Source organism: Doryrhamphus excisus, linkage group LG4 (assembly GCF_037039965.1).
Source record: "Doryrhamphus excisus strain RoL-2023G ecotype Guam linkage group LG4, RoL_Dexc_Guam_v1.1, whole genome shotgun sequence".
In the NCBI taxonomy this organism is placed as follows: domain Eukaryota; kingdom Metazoa; phylum Chordata; class Actinopteri; order Syngnathiformes; family Syngnathidae; genus Doryrhamphus; species Doryrhamphus excisus.
Window position 1 is genome coordinate 13,289,079 of NC_136360.1, and position 18,390 is coordinate 13,307,468.

An 18,390-nucleotide genomic window follows, 5' to 3' on the forward strand; every position below is an offset into this window, starting at 1 on the left:
ACTTCTTCTTTTTATACACTTTGAGTGGTAAAAAATGAGTAACATACTCATACACCAACATCTATGTCTAATTGGCAGGACCTTCATGGTCGCCTGGATGTCGCCTTGGAGCAAGTGGACGTACTGCAAGGTCAGCTGCAGAAGAGCAATTCTGCTAAGAGGGAGCTGGCAATGACGATCCAGGAAGTAAAGAAGGAAAGTCAAGAGGCCAAAAATGCACTGGAGGAATGTCTCAGAGAAAGTGAGAGCTCTCACTCCTTGCTGGAGATAATCTCAAGGTAATGCAAATTTGTTTAACTAAAGATTCTACGAAATGTTGCAGGAGCACTGAAAATGCCCCCAAATGGTCACATTCTGTTACCAAGTTAACTTCTTCATTCATTCCTGGTCTGGATGTGAGTCATGACATTTGTGTCACAATGCACTCCCATAAATTGTAAATTCTGAACAAAGAAAGAGAACGATTCAAACTCGAGTTCAAGAGGAATGAAATATTTATATAGATTTGGAACACATTTATTTATAGATTGTCTGTCTTCCAGGTCAGGGTAAACCGCAAAGGTTGAGTTGAGGCAACTGGACTTTCCTTGTTTGTTAAAAAGGCTTTCGTACAAACGTTCTAGACCAGGGGTGCTCACACTTTTTCAGCATGCGAGCTACTTTTAAAATGACCGAGTCAAAATGATCTACCCACTACAAAAATGCAAAACATCTATTTATTTTCAAATGTATTGAGGATTATTTGTACGTACAATGTACAATACGTATGTTGTACGTATGTTGATGTACCTTACATAACCAAATGAGCCAATATTGCAAAACACACATAATTAACTATTAACATTTTTTGTAATTACCTGAGTTTACTTTGATGACTTGCACTGAATTGAATCAGCCAGGGATGCATAGTCCGGACAGTAGCTGCTGATAGCCAGGTTAGCCAGGCAAACGCACTTCGAAAAAGACATTGTGAAAAAAAAGTCCACCTCCCATTCCGTATGGAAGTGATATGTTTTTGCCTTTTTACTTGGTCCAGCTACTTCACTCATTTTAGTGACCATAAACTTTAGCGAGGGCTTAAAATCTGACGCAATTCGCCGACTAGCTTAGCACTTTGCATTGTTGTTTACGCATGAGCGGTGACCTAAAGGTCAAAATTCAGTTGTCATCTGACTGGTCGTCCTGTATGTCAATCAAGTAACAGGGATGGATGATAGGCTGACATCGTAGTTCTGCTGCACTTAGAGACGTTGTTTGATTTGATTGGTCACCCGAAGGGCAACATTCAGTTGTCATCTGAATGGCTGCCCTGTATATCAATCAAGTGACGGCATTGATGCTAGGATGATATTTTTTTAATGTCACGCCGCGATCGACCGGTAGATCGCGATCGACTTAATGAGCACCCCTGTTCTAGACCAACTGAGCCACACGATTTCAGTTGAAGGGCTCGTCCGGGATTTGAACCTGGGACCTCTCGCACCCAAAGCGAGAATCATACGCCTAGACCAACGAGCCCTGCATGCAGCAAAATTTATGAAAATTGATTGATGTGTTCAAACCCTGACCGAGCCCTGCTGCAAAAGTCCCTTGACTTGCTAAAAGTCTGCATTGTTCAATGAGTACCCACAGTACATGTAGATTGTCTGTCTTCCAGGTCAGAGTAAACCACAAAGAATCGGTGGTAGGATTAGTTTACGGAGCGACACGTTTTCAATTGAAGGGCTCGTCCGGGATTTGAACCCGGGACCTCTCGCACCCGAAGCGAGAATCATACGCCTAGACCAACGAGCCCTGTGTGCAGAAAAATTTATGAAAATTGATGGATGGATAAGTGTTACAGTGTTCAAAACCTGACCGAGCGCTCCTGCAAAAGTCCCTTGACTTGCTAAAAGTGTTCAAACCGTGGCTTTGCCCTCTTGTAAAAGTCTTCCAGTCATTGAGCATGGCCAGCAGAGACCCTTGACTTGCTAAAAGTCTGCATTGTTCAATGAGTACCCACAGTACCTGTAGATTGTCTGTCTTCCAGTTTAGTGTAAACCACAAAGGACTCAGGTGCTTGTGAATTGGTGGTAGGATTTTTATCCAAACTACTCAGTCAGAAATTACGAAGTTCACTGAGCCACAAGACTTTAATTCAGTGAGGTCGACAGTGTCTGTAGATTGTGTGTCTTCCAGGTCAGGGTAAACCGCAAAGGTTGCGTTCAGGCAACTGGACTTTCCTTGTTTGTTAAAAAGGTTTTCGTCCAAAGTTCTAGACCAACTGAGCCGCATGATTTCAGTTGAAGGGCTCGTCCGGGATTTGAACCCGGGACCGCTCACACCCGAAGCGAGAATCATACGCCTAGACCAACGAGCCCTGCATGCAGAAAAATTTGATGAAAATGAATGGATGGACAAGTGTTACAGTGTTCACACCATGGCCAGCAGAGACCCTTGACTTGCTAAAAGTCTGCATTGTTCAATGAGTACCCACAGTACCTGTAGATTGTCTGTCTTCCAGTTCAGGGTAAACCACAAAGGACTCAGGTGCTCGTGAATTGGTGGTAGGATTTTTATCCAAACTACTCAGTCAGAAATTAGGAAGTTCACTGAGCCACAAGACTTTAATTCAGTGAGGTCGACAGTGTCTGTAGATTGTCTGTCTTCCAGGTCAGGGTAAACCACAAAGGTTGAGTTGAGGCAACTGGACTTTCCTTGTTTGTTAAAAAGGTTTTCATCCAAAGGTACTAGACCAACGATTTCAATTGAAGGGCTCGTCCGGGATTTGAACCCGGGACCTCTCACACCCAAAGCGAGAATCATACGCCTAGACCAACGAGCCTTGCATGCAGAAAATTTATGAAAATTGATGGATGTGTTCAAAACTTGACCGAGCCGTCCTGCAGAAGTCTTCCAGTCATTGAGCATGGCCAGCAGAGACCCTTGACTTGCTAAAAGTCGGCATTGTTCATTGAGTACCCACAGTACCTGTAGATTGTCTGTCTTGTAGGACTCAGGTGCGCGTGAATTGGTGGTAGGATTCTTATCCAAACTACTCAGTCAGAAATTATGAAGTTCACTGAGCCACAAGACTTTAATTCAGTGAGGTTGACAGTGTCTGTAGAATTGAACCCGGGACCTCTCGAGAATCATACACCTAGACCAACGAGCCCTGCATGCAGAAACTTTGATGAAAATTGATGGATGGATGTATTTTGCTTCCAGACCTTCATCGTTTAGCTCACCTATTATGGAATATCCAAATAGTTTTACACCACTACATTTTTGCATGAGTAAACTGAAATTCACAATTTGTAATTATTGTTTTTATGTATGTCCCAGTGAGAAGTGCAGAGTGGAGCAGCGTTTGGTGGGAGTGTACCAGGAAGCGGACTCTCTGCGCGCCGATCTGGAGACCCTGCGGAGCTCGACGCTGGAGCTCCATAAGCAGCATGACCTCGTTCAGCAGCAGAGGGAGGACGCTGAACTACAGTTAACATGGCAGCGCGTTGAGTCCCAGCGAGGGTGCGTCAGGGCACACACCACGGAATGTTTTTGAGCTTGTTTGCACTTGAGATCAGTACCACGTGTTAAAAAGTCATTTTCATTACATTACTGCACTCATGTAACAGAGGTACATTTCCACTTATTGTTGCTTAAAAATGTGATGAGCTGAGAATTGGAGTAGAACATGCTATCCAACTAGCAGCTAAGTCCCTCTGCAACATGGCTTTTGGCGCCCATGTTGCTCCATCTTTCAAAACCAGATGGATTGTTGTTTAGGGGCTTTGTTTGTACAATGTGTGATGATGAAACGGTATGAGAGAATGTGATGTGTTCCAGTGAGAAGAGCCTGAAGGAGCTGGAAGGGAAACACTCTGATCTACGCAGGGAGTTGATAACAGTGAAGGAGGCACTGAGTCGGATCACTTTGGAGAAGGAGGTGCTTCTGGAGGACAAAGCCAGCCTTGCTTTGGCTCTGGGCAAGGTAGACCACCATGATGGGTATCGTGCGTACTCTCGTAGTACAACAATAGTGTCTGACTGATGATGCACTCGACAGATGGAGTGTCACGGCGCTATGCAGGAGTCAGTCGTCACCAAGCTACAAAATCAGGAGGCGGATTTGAAAGATTCTCTGGCCAAGATGGCTGCCCTCAGTGAAGGCTTGGCCAAAGACAAGGTGGAGCTCAGCCGCCTCCTATTGCAGGTGAGTGGCCGTGCTGTCACATGCAAGGGGTGCATTCACACTTACTTTTTGTTCTGCTTGGTGAAAATGATTTGCTTTTACACTAATCTCAACCCAAGTGTTTCATGTGTGTCCTGTAGGCTGAAGCAGAGAAGGCACAGCTCAGTGACCAACGGCGGGAGGCAGAAGCAGAAAGAGTGTCCTCACGGGAGGAGGTGTCGCGGCTGCTACAGGAGAAGATGAACCTGCTCACAGAGAAGAAAGCCCTGGAGAGTTCACACCATCACCTGCAGGCCACTTACCACAAGCTGAAGGGAGACCTGGACCTCCTGCAGAAGGAGAACGCCCGAAACCTGGAGCAGCACTCTAAGGTCTGAGAACTCACCTCCTTATGTGTCCTTCAAACTGAACCTGTCACTCTCTGGTGGTCCTTGAAGACACAACAAACAGTTGTGCTACTGCAGAGAAGAAGACTAGGTAGTAAATAACATGGAGTATCATTATTGTCTTCTTTAAATGTATCTCGATTAAGTACACACAGCTATCATATTTTCTTATGTCCAGCGCAGTATTAATGGCCTAGGTCTGTCGTTTACGAGTCACCAGGGACGGAATAGGGAAGAGATCCTAATGCACAAATGTGAGGAAGATAAATAAAGGATCAGAGTGCTTTCAGAGAGAGACTCGTAAATTTGCACCACAAGTGTTCTCATTCTTCGCTGAACCAAAGCAGATCTTTGCCTGCTGAAGAATGAAAAGAATCCTCTCTGGCTTTATTATCTGTCCTGAATGTGAAAGCAGGACCTCCATGTTGATCTCAGGTAGTTTTTTTTTACCTAACTAAACAAATTGACAAATTCCATCCAAACAGTTTTAGATAACCTATCTGTGAAAATAAATGAGCAGAGCATTAAAAAAGTGCACAAAGCTCATGTTTCATCCAGGTTGGGAGATGTGGTGTGCTAATATTTAGTATGACTTCCGTTTAGCCTGGAGGGAAATCAAATTACTCTGATTGTTGCCTTTTAAATTTTCTGCTGCAGTGGAATAAATATAATAAATATTAGAGGTTGCTCATTTCCATTATAAACTCATCCATCGTGTGCTTCATTTTAACCACCAAACTACTTGGATTGTTTGTTGAAATACAATTAAAGAATGTTCTTGTTTTGAAATGAAATGTGAAAAATACAGGTGAGCAGACAGATTCAGAGCGTGTCAGAGGAGCTGCATGAGAGCAGGAAGCAGCTGGAGGTGCACACCACAGTCCTCAAGAGAGCCAGTGCTGACAAGGAGGACATGGCCAAGGACAAAGCTGCCTTGGAGGTCCGACTCGGCACGGCCGAGCGAAAGACCTGTGGCCTCATGCAGGAGCTGCTCGCACTCAGGTTGGTATGCTTTTACTGCTGATGCTGCTGGGGTTGGAAGCGTTGCATCGAGTGGCATGTATAGTAGACTCATAAACATTATCAAGGACGTTGTATGTTGTCTTGCACACTGAAAGGGGTGTTGCAAGGGAGGCAAAAACAGGCATCTTAGGAGGAGGAAGTCACAATAATTAGGCCGCTACACTACCTAGTTGTCACTAACCATTTCTTAGGGGCAGATGCTTTCACATGTTCGAAGATACCGTCGTTATCCCTCACAATGGTCGCAGTGTGTCAGTGGCTTCAACAAATTATGCAGCCAGTGTTGATTTCGCCATGTTCTCAGCCTTTTCCCATCTTTAATTTCAATTTACTTTTCACTTTCCTTTTTCTTGAGGAGAGTATGCCTCCCACTTGGGAAACATAATGAAGGGAAAAAAGTCGACTAAAAAGAACAAAAGTGACATAGATTTTCCTCAGTGTAGCGACACCCTATTACATATTCTTGCGTTGTGCACACATAATTACTTCTTGTCTTTTTTTGTACAGTATTTATAATTTCTGGGAGGCAATATAAACCACAAAGAGTCAGAACATGAGGACCACCTATAATGTGACTTTTTAGGGGTCAAAGATCAAAATGAAATGGGTCCTTTCTTGGCTCATTCCCAACATCCCTGGAAGCCTTTGCTTTTTGTGTCATTTTTCTCTCTAACTTACAAACGTGGCTCTCTCAAAGTTGTAAGAATGCGTAATGAAAGCATTTAAATAACACGCTATGGAAATCTCTCAGCGGCTCCTTGGAGTTTACGAGCTTCCACACCTCATGCTTCAAACGTCTTTTCCACAACCTTCCAGAGCTGAGAAACAATCCCTGGAGACGGGCCTGTTCGAGAGCCAGGAGCTTTCTTCATCCCTGGAGGCTGAGTGCAAACGTGTGGACGCCGAGCGGCAGAGCTTGCTGTCGGCTAATGAGGCTTTGACGCGTGAGTAGAGCCTCACGGCAACCCCCCCCCCGCCTCATGCCAACCCCTCTGGCCACGGAGCTTACAAAGGGTCCACCAGAGGACCATATTTCAAGTATGAGCTGTTCCACAGCTGGGCTTTCTGGATGCATGGAGTTGATTTTCCCAGCATTTTACACAATAATCCCATGTGGTGTTACATGAAGCTGAAGTGCAAAAACAATCATGCTCATTCTGGATTATCTCAATGTAAATAATCGCCACCTGTGTGTCCAGGTGATGTTGCACAGGTGCATCTGGATGCAGAGTGCCAGCTTGCTTATGCTGCACAGGAGCGAAGCAACTTGGAGGAGAAGTTAGCCCAGGCAGAGAGGAACGCCCTACAGAGCCTGATGACTCGAGATGAACACCACAGAGAGCAGCTGGAGGCTGAACGCAGACTCAAGGTTTGATGCTACAACAAGATGATGATGGAGGAGTGCGAGGGCTCATGTCATGGTGGTTCCGCACAGGAGCAGCATTGTGCAGAGCTGACAGAGCAGCAGCACCAGCTGCGTGCTCAATATGAGGAGTCAGTATCCCGCAGCCAGAAGGAGGTGCAGCAGGCACAGGAGGAGCTTCACAGAGTGCAGCAGCAGTACAAGCAAATCCTCCTGCAGGACGAGAGTGACAAACAGGAGGTGATGAGCTCTAGTATCATAAGTCATTCATTCATTCATTTTCTACCGCTTGTCCTCACGAGGGTCGCGGGCATGCTGCAGCCTATCACAGCTGTCTTCGCACACCCTGGACTGGTGGCCAGCCAATCACAGGGCACATATAGACAAACAACCATTCACACTCACATTCATACCTATGGACAATTTGGAGTGGCCAATTAACCTAGCATGTTTTTGGAATGTGGGAGGAAACCGGAGTCCCCCGAGAAAACCCACACATGCACAGGGAGAACATGCAAACTCCACACAGAGATGGCTGCGGGTGGAATCTAACCCGGCTGTGTGATCTCGTAGCTGCGCACTCGGCCGCCGTGCAGCTGCCATTTTTCTTCATTTAATTTAAATTCTTGTGTTTTCATATAATATTCTATACTCTTTATCTTTTTAGAGCTGCTGCACTAATGTCGTTGTATGTCTTGACTGCGCAAATCCCTATTTTGATGGCCAATCTAACAAAAAAATTATTAAATGGGTGCATTTTGTAAGGTGCTGCCATACCCTTAGTTTGAAGCTTACTTTGCACTGAACAGAAAGTAGTGACCGTGTGCACATTTTAGACAATAGTTATGTATTTTAGGGATAATGTTGGATCAATTTTCATAGAGGGCACTTTTTAATAATGATAAGAGCACAGTAGACCGGTTGACCATATTTTCCTGACAGTATTTCCACTGTTACTGTGACAGTATGACAATATGTTTACAAAATGATTACAAATAGTAATTAGTTCACTGGTCTTCACTGTATCTGTTGTGATCAGGCTTTGTCCCAGAAGGAAGCAGAAAAGGCTGCCATGGCGGAGAAGATGTCAGGCCTGCAGCAGGATCTGGACTCAGCAACCTCAGAACTGGAGCGCACCCGGAGAGAGGCTCTCACTAAACAGGAGCAGGACAAGGTCCAAATCACTAATCGAGTGCGTTGCAAGGTTTGTGTGCCAAATGGAATTGTCCATGTCAACTTGTTGTTTTCCAGAACGAAATATCCATCATCCGGCACGAGATGCAGAAGCTACGAGCCGATTTTGAGGCGTCGGTGAACTCTCACGAGGTCACAGAGCAGGGCCGGCTCAAGCAGGTCCGAGAACTGAGCCAACAGAACCAAGTCGCCCAGCACGAGGTGAGAAAGCTCTTATGAAGTCCCAAAGAAGAGGACCAGATGTCAGGCGTGTCAGGCGTGTTTGACTTGGCGTGAGATGCGTAGGCCTTGGATGTGCTTCCACTGGGAGAGGCCGTTTGTACCAATTAGTGCCAGGGCGAGAGGGAACCATTTACCAAAGACCTCTGTTGATTTTGGCTCATGCTGGAGAGCTTTAAAGACTATTTGCGTGACGCTGTCATGTGAAAAGCGGATAAAAAATTGTCCTTTTGGCTTTGCTATATATGACAACTGTTTTGGAGCCTGAAAAGACAAACATTTCAAAACTTCAAAGTACAGTACATCCTTAGATGTGATTTAGCTTTTGCAGAAAAAAAATGATATTATTAATATTATTGGTTAACAATTAATATAAATGTATACATATTTATGATTATTATTACTTTAATATACTTTTTTGCACAAAACGCATCTCATCCTCCCTAAGTTGGTAATAATTTATAATGAATATGAAAGCATAGCATGTGTCAAGGGAAAATCTGCTGCCGGCTCCCAAATTGATGAGAGACAAGACAACTTCTAAGAGGTTCAATTTAATAAAGCTTCCATGCAAGGAGACAAATCAATACAACCTGATCAGACAGCATAGAGAGAGAGTCTCATGCTGCAATGTTAGTTAATATAGACAACCACATATGCGAGAGGATGGTTGATCTCCTCCTCCTATGAGGGACAGAGACAGTGAAGGGCAGACTCACATGCCCAGACACCCAAGGCTGCTTGACTCAGGAGTGGACTATATGGAGAACGTCTACGCAAAAGACTCTGTTAGAACATACCATCACATGCTGGCATCTGAAGAAGTCTAAGGATCTCATATAACAGAAGACAAGGAAACAGCATGCTCAGTACATTGAATACAATACAGCATACATACACTCACGTAACAACAGAAGTGGAAGGTGTGTGGCTAAAGCAGCATTCACGCTAGCTCTTGCTTTGGCTTTGTTACACCAAGCAGTGTGGATTATGTAGACACAGCACTGGAGGAACACGCGTCCCCTCAGACTGCTAGCTGGCAGGACTAGCATATATTGTTCTAACATCACTCCGGCACTTTTGAAAAATGTATTATTTGCTGTTTCGTGGTTTACTATTGCATATAATTAGTCAAAAATAAATAAAGACAAGTCATACATATTATTCTACACTGGTCACTAGGCATCTGTAATGTTACATTGATGAGACATTACCTTAAATAACATTACCTTAACGGACAATATGTTACCTTAACTCCACATAATGAAACAAAAATTCTCCTCCCAATCCTTGAGGAAGTGGGAAGTTTTTGGCTTCCTACTTTGCATTTCTTCCCCACTCGGTTTCAAAACCTTTCTTATGTTTAAAATAAAACAATTGAAGGCTAACTAGTTGTTTCGGTGGCTTGCTATGCTTAAAGCGTCATAGAGAGGATGAATGAGGATGAATGATTATGTCTTATGGCTATGCATTATTGTTATGTCTTATCGCTTATCATGTCTACAATATTAGTTAATACGAGTGTAAAGTTGACTATATAGGTGTTAATCCATGTCTGCAGGCATCTAATCATGGTAAAAAATATATTTAGATGTTTGGAATATTTAATTCACAAATAAGGATTCCTACTTTTGGAATTAACTGCAAACGAGGAACGACTGTACTTCATTTTCACAACAATAGTAAAATACACCTTTTAAACACGGACTTACAAAGTAAAATAGTATCAATCCAAGGAGGACAAACGGTTGCTGTACTCACATGTCGTGTTTCATTGCATCATCACCCACTAGTGGCCTGGCATACACATTACAATGCTTTTGTGTTCTTTGTGACAAATTTTGAACAAAGAAAGCTTTTTTGTTCTAACTAGGTGTTAATATACCCTTCAACAAGTTCACGATTTGGCGTTCACTGCTTAGACCCCCCCCACACACACACACACTCAGTGGGTGGGATTTACAGAAAGGGATTTTGGCAGCAACAATGTTCCACTCTCAGCTGTAAATCTTGAGCTGTGTGTGGGGCGGAGGGAGCTTGGTGGGGTGGGTATGGGGGGGTCGCTCAGGGTCAGGTTTGCGTCCACAAAGGTCGCCCGGCTTTTTAGCGTAATAGCCTGTTCACAGTCACCTCGTTAAGGCGCGGCTATAAAGCTAAAAGAGGCTCGCTGTGCTGTGATTTAGATGCAGGCCAATGTTTATCCTTGCTGGACGTCTCATTTTCAATACAAAAAAAAAAGCAGGGAAGGGGATAGTCTTGTCCTCGCTCTGTCATATTGTTGCAAATGAGGTTGCTTGGAGGCCTAGCAGAGGAACATGGACCCCCACTAACAAATCACCTCCAGGTCTTGAAGCATTCTCACGAGTACTTTGTTTTTAAGTTTTGAATTATTCTGATGCTGTGCAGTGACCTGGTCTTTAGCATGTAAGTCAAATGTCGTCCATTGAAACATCTCTGTGTGGCCAGTTTTGCAGGATCTCTGTATGCCATGCTCACAGTCCCTGGGAGTTAAACTCCATCTACAATATTTCAACATTTTCAAATTTACAAGTCATGAGCCGGTTGACCCTTTGGTGTCCAGGGTAGTTTTTAGCTTTTTTACATACCTTTGTGTTTACGTTAACTGTATATCTCACATTAAAAACTCTCTCAGGCTACTTTGTTTAGTTCTACTTGGGGGATCCTAAGGAAGTGTGATTTTTGGTGATATTTTTTGTTTGTGGCAAATATAGTTGTGGTGACCATGAAGGAGTCGTGCATGGAAGATGTACAAAATATCTGAACAAGCTTTGGCCGTACTCATGACTTATGTGGGGTCCACTTGTGGCACATAACACACTTTTACAAACCTGGCACCAGCAAAACCACCAAAAGCCATATGAACGATGCACGAACACAAACCTGTCTCTATTTCGGTAGACCAGGCACACCTGCCCTGCGCTGTGCCTTTGCCGCTCCAATGGCCTGTGGTCAATGCACTTTGCAATTTTTGTGAATAATAGCACAGTCTGGCGCAAGTGGCAAAGAGGGAGGAGAGAAGGCGTAAGACATTTTAACACTACCAAGTGTAATCGGAACCAATCAAATGAACACCTCTCATTGCCTTTAAATGTGCAAAGCCCACTGGACTGCTCATCAGAGGCCACAATTCAGTACGTCATGCACCATGTACACCACCTCGTGGGACACGTTGTCTGTTTCTGACAGTTACATTAAACATGGCGGCAGGCTCATCCAGCATGATCTCCAATATGTAGCGTTACCTTTCGGTAGTGGCCTGAGCCATTCTGAGAATGGTGCTGATGTGCTGTAAGAAAGTGTGTGGTGAAGCTAGTCGTTAGCAAGCTAGTCGCTTGCTGATGTGGTGTGGCAAGGTGTCACTACAACAGGAATGTAGTTATTTGGTGTAACAATGGTAATAATATAATAATAATAATAATAACAACAATGTCTGTAGCATGGTTGATATGCAGGTCACATAATATAAATGGAGTGTTGTTGGTGCTTTTTCAGAATAGATTACTCAGCTGCCTCTTTTTTTGTTTTTTTTTATAATTAGAACACACAGAAAAAAGGAAAAACATTTGTGTTCCTGTCTTACATAAGGATTGGGATGATGGGCAACATTCCAAAAGAAGTGCAGTTTTCCTTTAAGAGACATACTGTAGTCTCTCCAACATGCCCTGAACACGTACGCGTCCGAAAGGCATCCTGACCAGACCCCCAAGACGCTTCATCTGGCTCCTCTCAATATGTAAACGGCTCACCTTTCCCACCGCCCTCTCCCTGTGCAACCAAATGGCTGTTCATGCTTTTAATGACAAGCTTTTTACTTTTGTTTTAAAAGAGATGAGACATGAGAAATAATGTGACGACACCATGACACAATCATGGCAAACATGCCTGACCATAAGTCTGGTTTTACTTAACCGATTTTCACCATTTAAAGGCTACGCCACCGATTACGTTGAGCCTGAGCGCAAAAGACTGAGCTGGCGCCGCCTTACTTTCAGTGTATTTTTATAAAAAAAAGGAATCCTTGATGCAATCTGGGCTTCCTCCTTTGCTTGAATGAATGTCTGATTATCTGATCTCGTTTGCGGGCGTGAAGATCAGTGACATTCACATGAGTGTGTGTGACACCATGCTGAACAGCATCACTATGAGGAGGTGTGAGGTTTTTTCATATTATAAAATCAAAGTTTGTGTTAACTCCTTGTTTAAATAAGCCGGCAATAGGCAAGGGAAGGAGGACAGGGAGTTGGGTCAGTGTTTATTTTCTCCCTCTTGTAACAGCAAAAGGCAAGCTCCACTGGGAGAACCCCCCTCCCCCCACCCCCAGTCATCCCCTCTCCCATCCATATAACACTACACTGCACCCACAGTACCTCACGTCCACCCACCCCAAAAAGTAGAAGGGAAAGAAATGAGATAACGTCTAATTGGTCAGATCAGCTCCAGCTTGTTATTCCTCACATGAGAGTTTATGAGAAAAAATCCTCTTGTGTGGCCTCCCCATCCTCTCTCCCTCCCCCACGTCCTTTTGGGGTGCTGCTGTTTATCACGCCGCTCGGTGGACTCTTGACACTGCGTGCTGAGCAAAGAGACGAGGAGCTGGCTACGGGCCTGAGCGGCTCTTATCCCCAAGCCTGATAAGCTGGCTCCTCCCTCCTCCATTAAGCCAAATATAAATATAGGTCATATTTACACACTGCTCTGTTTACATGAGCTCATTCACAGCACCAACCCAAACTCAGTTTGCAATCTCATCATGGTGGGGGCTTTTTTAAAGCTTAAGTCATTTATTTGATGATAAACATGAACGACACAACCTACTTACAACAAAGTTCACATCATACAAATTTCAATACAAATATTCCTTACTTTTTTGTGAAATAATTCATTACACTTTGTAGTAATTTCTCCCCCAAAAGGAAAATAATAGATAGACATAGACTGCCTGATTTAGCCTGACGACCAGGCTAAAGGCTACACAGTGGTTCATTCATTAGTGGCGAGTACATATACATTTTATACTTTAAATGTGTTGAATAAGTGTGTGAGGTATATTTAGGGCTTAAACACCGTTTGTGTCCTGTGCAAACAATGGCAATTGAAGAGAGAAGGGGAGCATTCTAGAGCTGAACCTAATCTAATAATTACAAAAGCCACACACTAGTCTTTGTAAGTAAACCCGGTGAATAGCAGGGCCCTACTGTACCGGTATTAATAGCAGGGTATCTTTATTGGATGGATACAGTCATTCCATGCATAATTTTCAGTTCAGTTCATATAATACTAAAAAGTATTATATAAATGTGTAATATTGCCAATAATCTGACCTTCCTGAACAGACGAATATGTTTTCCAGCACCTCAGGATGTGCCTTTCCACATGGTGAGGGTGTCAGGAGACACTCAACTCACAAAATGCATGAGATTGTGTCCACAAGAATGAGACAAGACGAGATGTTAACGTTCATTTTATACATTAAATACAATGAAAAACGCAAACTTTTTTAGTTAACCGAGTCACAAAACATAATGCAGGTGTGTTGACACTAAACTGACGATAAGTGATATTGCTAACAATTTTGGGGACCAAATAACCACTGTTAAGAGATTAGATCAGGGGTGGGCAAACTTTTTGACTCGCGGGCCGCATTGATATGACAAAATTTACAGGGGGGAGGGGGGGGGGGGCAGACTATATATTTTACACGTAACAGTCCACCTGGTATTATAATAATTATTATTATTATTATTATGTGCTTGTGTCCCTTTTTTCAGGAGCACTTTGTAAACAACAGACCATGTCAAAAAACGAAATTGATAAAACCATCAAAAGGTTGGCTCAGGCCATGATGCCAGGTTGTATGTTGAGTTTAAATGAAATACTTTGGAAAGATTGGGCGGGCCGTATTCAAACACTTGGCGGGCCGGATGTGGCCCCCGGGCCGTAGTTTGCCCACCCCTGGATTAGATAATAAATAATATATCATAATAATGCAATATTTCCTGTAATATGTCATCTTTCACTCTGTAAAGTTGTGGAATTGACAATGAATTGTCCTCACAGGCAAGTTGTATTGTCTGTCTAACATTTGCAGCATTTCTTGAAATGCTGACTTTTCAGTTGCATTGAAGAGCAGCGTTTCTTTTGCATTGACTTTCTGTGAATGCACACATTTTTTGCTGTTCCGTTTGTATTTACTTTGCCAACCAAATGCCTCAGACTGTGTTGCCAGTTTTGTTAGTTTTGCAGTTCTTCCCAGCATCGCCTAGCATCTTTTAGTTGAGCCTCCAGCTGAGACATGCCTGTTCTGCCTGTAGCTGACCTCCATCAACTTCTTCTTGTGTTCTTCCTGCTGTAGCTCACATCTTCGTGTGTAGGGGTTATTTTTCGAAAACTGAGCCGGGTGGATATGTTTGAGCTGGGCAAGTTTGTTTTGTTGTTCTACACACGTTTGTGTAAATTTGGCATACTTGCTTGTTCGTGTTGACAGGCTCACCTTGTTAATTAATATTTCCACACATTGGAGGCATTGTTTTCCTTGTTCCTTTTTCCATTGTTTGTGTAGGATAGTGGCCTAGCCTCTCCCACAGAGAGAAAGCAACTGTATCTATGACTGACAAGAGGCCTCACTCTGTTCGCCGTTGTTCTATGAAGCGGCAGGTGACACCTCCTGATTATTTGGAGGGGAGGAAAACAGACGTGCATGTACATGGCAGTGTATGGAGGCTATTAAATGATCAAATTCATTTTCTTTTGTTCTGTTATCTTGTCACGTTTTATCCCATATTGTTCAACAATGGAGAAGTGGTGAATAATTGTTACCAGCTCAAACATAATTGCTTAGCTACATTGAGATGCTAACCTTTACTTTTGGCCAGGCAGTGTATCTGTTCCTGGGTCAAAAGTGTGCATGCCTTGCACTGTGAGTCAGAAGGTGGTTGGTGTTGATGACCCTAGTTTTGTGTGGGTGAGTGTTTGCCAAGCTGGCATTAGCCAATCTAAGAGGACTTCCTGCCTCTGACCATTTCCAGTGGGACTCAAGCTCGCCACAATATGTGTGGCCCTTGCTCTATGTTGGTGACTTGGTTTGGCTTCATCCACTTCATGGGAGCAGCATTGGGGGGCCGGTGGAAGGCGCCAAATTGGCTAAACCCCCCACTGCAGTCACGCAATCATGACCCAAACGCTGTTAAGTGAAAATAAATTCCTTGATCCACATTTTTATCCTGGGTCCATCCCTTCGCAATAGCATGCAAATCGGTGGAGTTGTTTCTACAAACAAAGCAGCAATCAATACGTAATACATATGTAAATAGTGCTCAAGAGTTTTCTGCTGGCAGAGGTAACAAAACAACCAAATGTTATCCAGGAAAGTTATTCAAGGTTGGCATGTTAATCTGCAATGCGGCCAGTCCTTTTCCACAAAACATTCCTTGTAAAAAATGTTCTTCTTTTGCCTTCTATAAAAGTGAGTGGTGGTGGGCCATGTTGGATATTTGCAATAAGCAATATCTCATCAAAATATGAATAATAATGTCCTCTACTAACACTAAATCTAGATTTAATTCAAGATTTAAATCTCTAAACCTAAAATCTACTCCCACTTGCTGTCCATGCATGTTGCGTTCCTATTCTTAATTTTTATAAGCAAATTCCTTGCATTCGCAAGAAGTTGACTTTTCTGCACACGGGTTGTAAAAAATAAATCTCCTTTTTGTATGTCCTTCTCCCATCATGTGGACGTAAAGCTGGAGGGCCTTCGCGTGCAGCTGCAGAACGCAGAGGACAGACTCAGCCAAGGCCAGAGGGAGCTGACGGAGGCCCGCCGTGCCCTTCTCGAGTCTGCTCAAGGGCAGGAGAAGCAGCGCAAGGAGGTGCTGAACCTGCGACGGCTCCTGGATGATGAGACCAGGGAGAAGGAGGCCATCCAAGCCTCCAACCAGGAACTGAGAGCGTCCATCAAGCGAGCAGAGAGCGACAACAGCAGGTGGAGAACTAGGACATTTCATCGATTTTTACATTGAATACAGAGTAGTGATTCAGCTGTGAGATTATTGTGTTGTTCTTTGGCTGTGTTTCAGTTGGAATACTTCTGTCAGTACACTTCAGTCAGTATATTTTGGACAGTGTACTTGCAGTACTTTCTGAGGCCGCAAGTTTTGATAGTGTATTGGTTAGTTGGTCACAAAACATTCCTGTCTACCGTGTGGGACTTACCTGTTGTTTGTGAGAGTGATATAAATTTTGCACAAAAAATATCCTGCAGGGGTAGCACGTTAAAAAGCTTTAATTTAATACAGCGTTGACAGAGTTTGGTGAGTTTTCAAGGCTCACAATGTGATCATCAGTCAAACGGCAGCTGATGTAGCCAAAACACTGATCACCGGTATGTGTGTGACAGTCGTCAATGGTGGAAGACGCCGCTGCTCTCTCACATGGAGCCCACATTAGTATGTGCTACCCCAATGTACGCAATCTTATATCCAAAGTCATATCCAAAGGTTCCATCATGCTGTGGGGCTGTGTGGCCAGTGCAGGTACTGGGAATCTTTTTCAAGTTGAAGGTGGCATGGATTCCAGTCAGTATCAGCAGATTGTTGCCAACAGTGATAAAGAATCAGTGACAAAGTTGAAGTTGCGCCGAGGCTGGAGTCTTCCAACAAGACAATAACCCTAAACACTGCTCCAATTCTACTAAGGCATTCATGCAGAGGAACAAGTACAACCTTCTGGAATGGCCATCTCAGTCCACAGACCTAAATTTTATTGAAAATCTGTGGTGTGATTTAAAGCTGATTTAAAGGGAAATCTTGGAACTTTTTCATACCACTGTATACGAAAAAGTACGTTCATTTTTGTTGTCTAAATTGAGGTAATTCCCTTTTTCACATCATATAGCCAACTCAATTTATATAATCGGTATCAGAATTTGCTGATTTCACTCATGGATGAAAACCCTGATCGGAGCATCCTCAGTCATTACACTAGCATACTGTGTGCGCTGTTTACCTACTTCTTGTGGGCATACATTTTAATTGTGTATTGCAGCCTGGGGGCCTCTTTTGTTATTGGCCGGTGGGACATTGTATGAATAACATTGAATTAAAAATGAACCAAAAGCAAAAAAAAGGCACAACATAAAGATAAAAAAACTGAGTAACTGTGTAAATTAAAACACAAACTTCCACAAATTATGCATAGCCACAAGTTGCTAAGGGCTCTGTGTATGGCTTGTTGGTCTAGGGGTTTGATTCTCGCTTTGGGTGTGAGAGGTTGTTGTTTTCTGTCTTTTCTTGTCTTGTTTTCTGGAGCAAGGCAATGACCAAGTACCACCCCATGCCGTCTAAGCCTCAGTCTCACTCCATTTGCTAATGCTATCTTCTAATTTGTGTATATTACCCATGGCCTTTTGAGTGCATAAGAGAATTCCAATGGAAAAGTACAGTAAAATGTATTTTTCCATCTAATACAGTAATACAGAAAAGTACTGTAAAATGTATTTTTCCACCACAGCAGTTTTTTTCATTGAAGCTATTTTTTAAATGCTATGGAAATTGTCGGTATGATGTCATAATTCCTCACTTCACACACCCCTAATTATTAGTGTATAAGAGTGTTCACGCTGAGTCATATTCATATTCACATTCATATCCATATCCATATTCACATTCATATTCACATTCACATTCACATTCACATTCACATTCACATTCATAGTCATATTCATATTACAAAGTGTTCAGATTAGTTTTGACGTTGTCGTCTATATGTGACACTTTTCAAAAGGAAAACCTATGGTTATGTAAACATAGTCACATTGTGGATTGTGGAACTTTTGGCAGCTTGAGGAGAGCAGTGGAGGAGAAGGAGCAGAAAGCCTCCATTTTGGAGGAATGCAAAAGCTCCATGCACAAGGAGGCGTCCACTCTCAGGAGCAGCATGAGGGAGCTGGAGAAGTCCCGGCTGCAGGCCCGCAGAGGACTGCAGGAGTTGCGCAGACAGGTCAGCTGAACAACCCT

General features: G+C 43.3%; 1 protein-coding gene and 2 non-coding genes across 5 annotated transcripts in view; 1 reads left to right on the forward strand and 2 right to left on the reverse strand.

Moving 5' to 3' along the window:
* Positions 1 to 18,390, forward strand: part of crocc2 (ciliary rootlet coiled-coil, rootletin family member 2) — a 39,518-nt gene that overhangs the window by 16,464 nt on the left and 4,664 nt on the right. For 2 of the 3 annotated variants that reach the window (XM_058072926.2, XM_078790225.1), the window contains exons 13-26: positions 79 to 278; positions 3,325 to 3,507; positions 3,826 to 3,970; positions 4,046 to 4,192; positions 4,312 to 4,542; positions 5,366 to 5,559; positions 6,397 to 6,524; positions 6,780 to 6,949; positions 7,016 to 7,183; positions 7,983 to 8,117; positions 8,195 to 8,338; positions 16,120 to 16,358; positions 16,453 to 16,479; positions 18,214 to 18,373. In XM_058072926.2, coding sequence (XP_057928909.2) covers positions 79 to 278; positions 3,325 to 3,507; positions 3,826 to 3,970; positions 4,046 to 4,192; positions 4,312 to 4,542; positions 5,366 to 5,559; positions 6,397 to 6,524; positions 6,780 to 6,949; positions 7,016 to 7,183; positions 7,983 to 8,117; positions 8,195 to 8,338; positions 16,120 to 16,358; positions 16,453 to 16,479; positions 18,214 to 18,373 — 2,271 coding nt within the window. The remainder of the gene's footprint in view (positions 1 to 78; positions 279 to 3,324; positions 3,508 to 3,825; positions 3,971 to 4,045; positions 4,193 to 4,311; positions 4,543 to 5,365; positions 5,560 to 6,396; positions 6,525 to 6,779; positions 6,950 to 7,015; positions 7,184 to 7,982; positions 8,118 to 8,194; positions 8,339 to 16,119; positions 16,359 to 16,452; positions 16,480 to 18,213; positions 18,374 to 18,390) is intronic. The other variant, XM_078790226.1, reaches the window with a different exon arrangement.
* On the reverse strand, positions 1,723 to 1,794 carry trnap-ugg (transfer RNA proline (anticodon UGG)). The gene has a single exon. It is a non-coding gene; the product is annotated as a tRNA-Pro (tRNA).
* Positions 2,753 to 2,824, reverse strand: trnap-ugg (transfer RNA proline (anticodon UGG)). Its single transcript has one exon. It is a non-coding gene; the product is annotated as a tRNA-Pro (tRNA).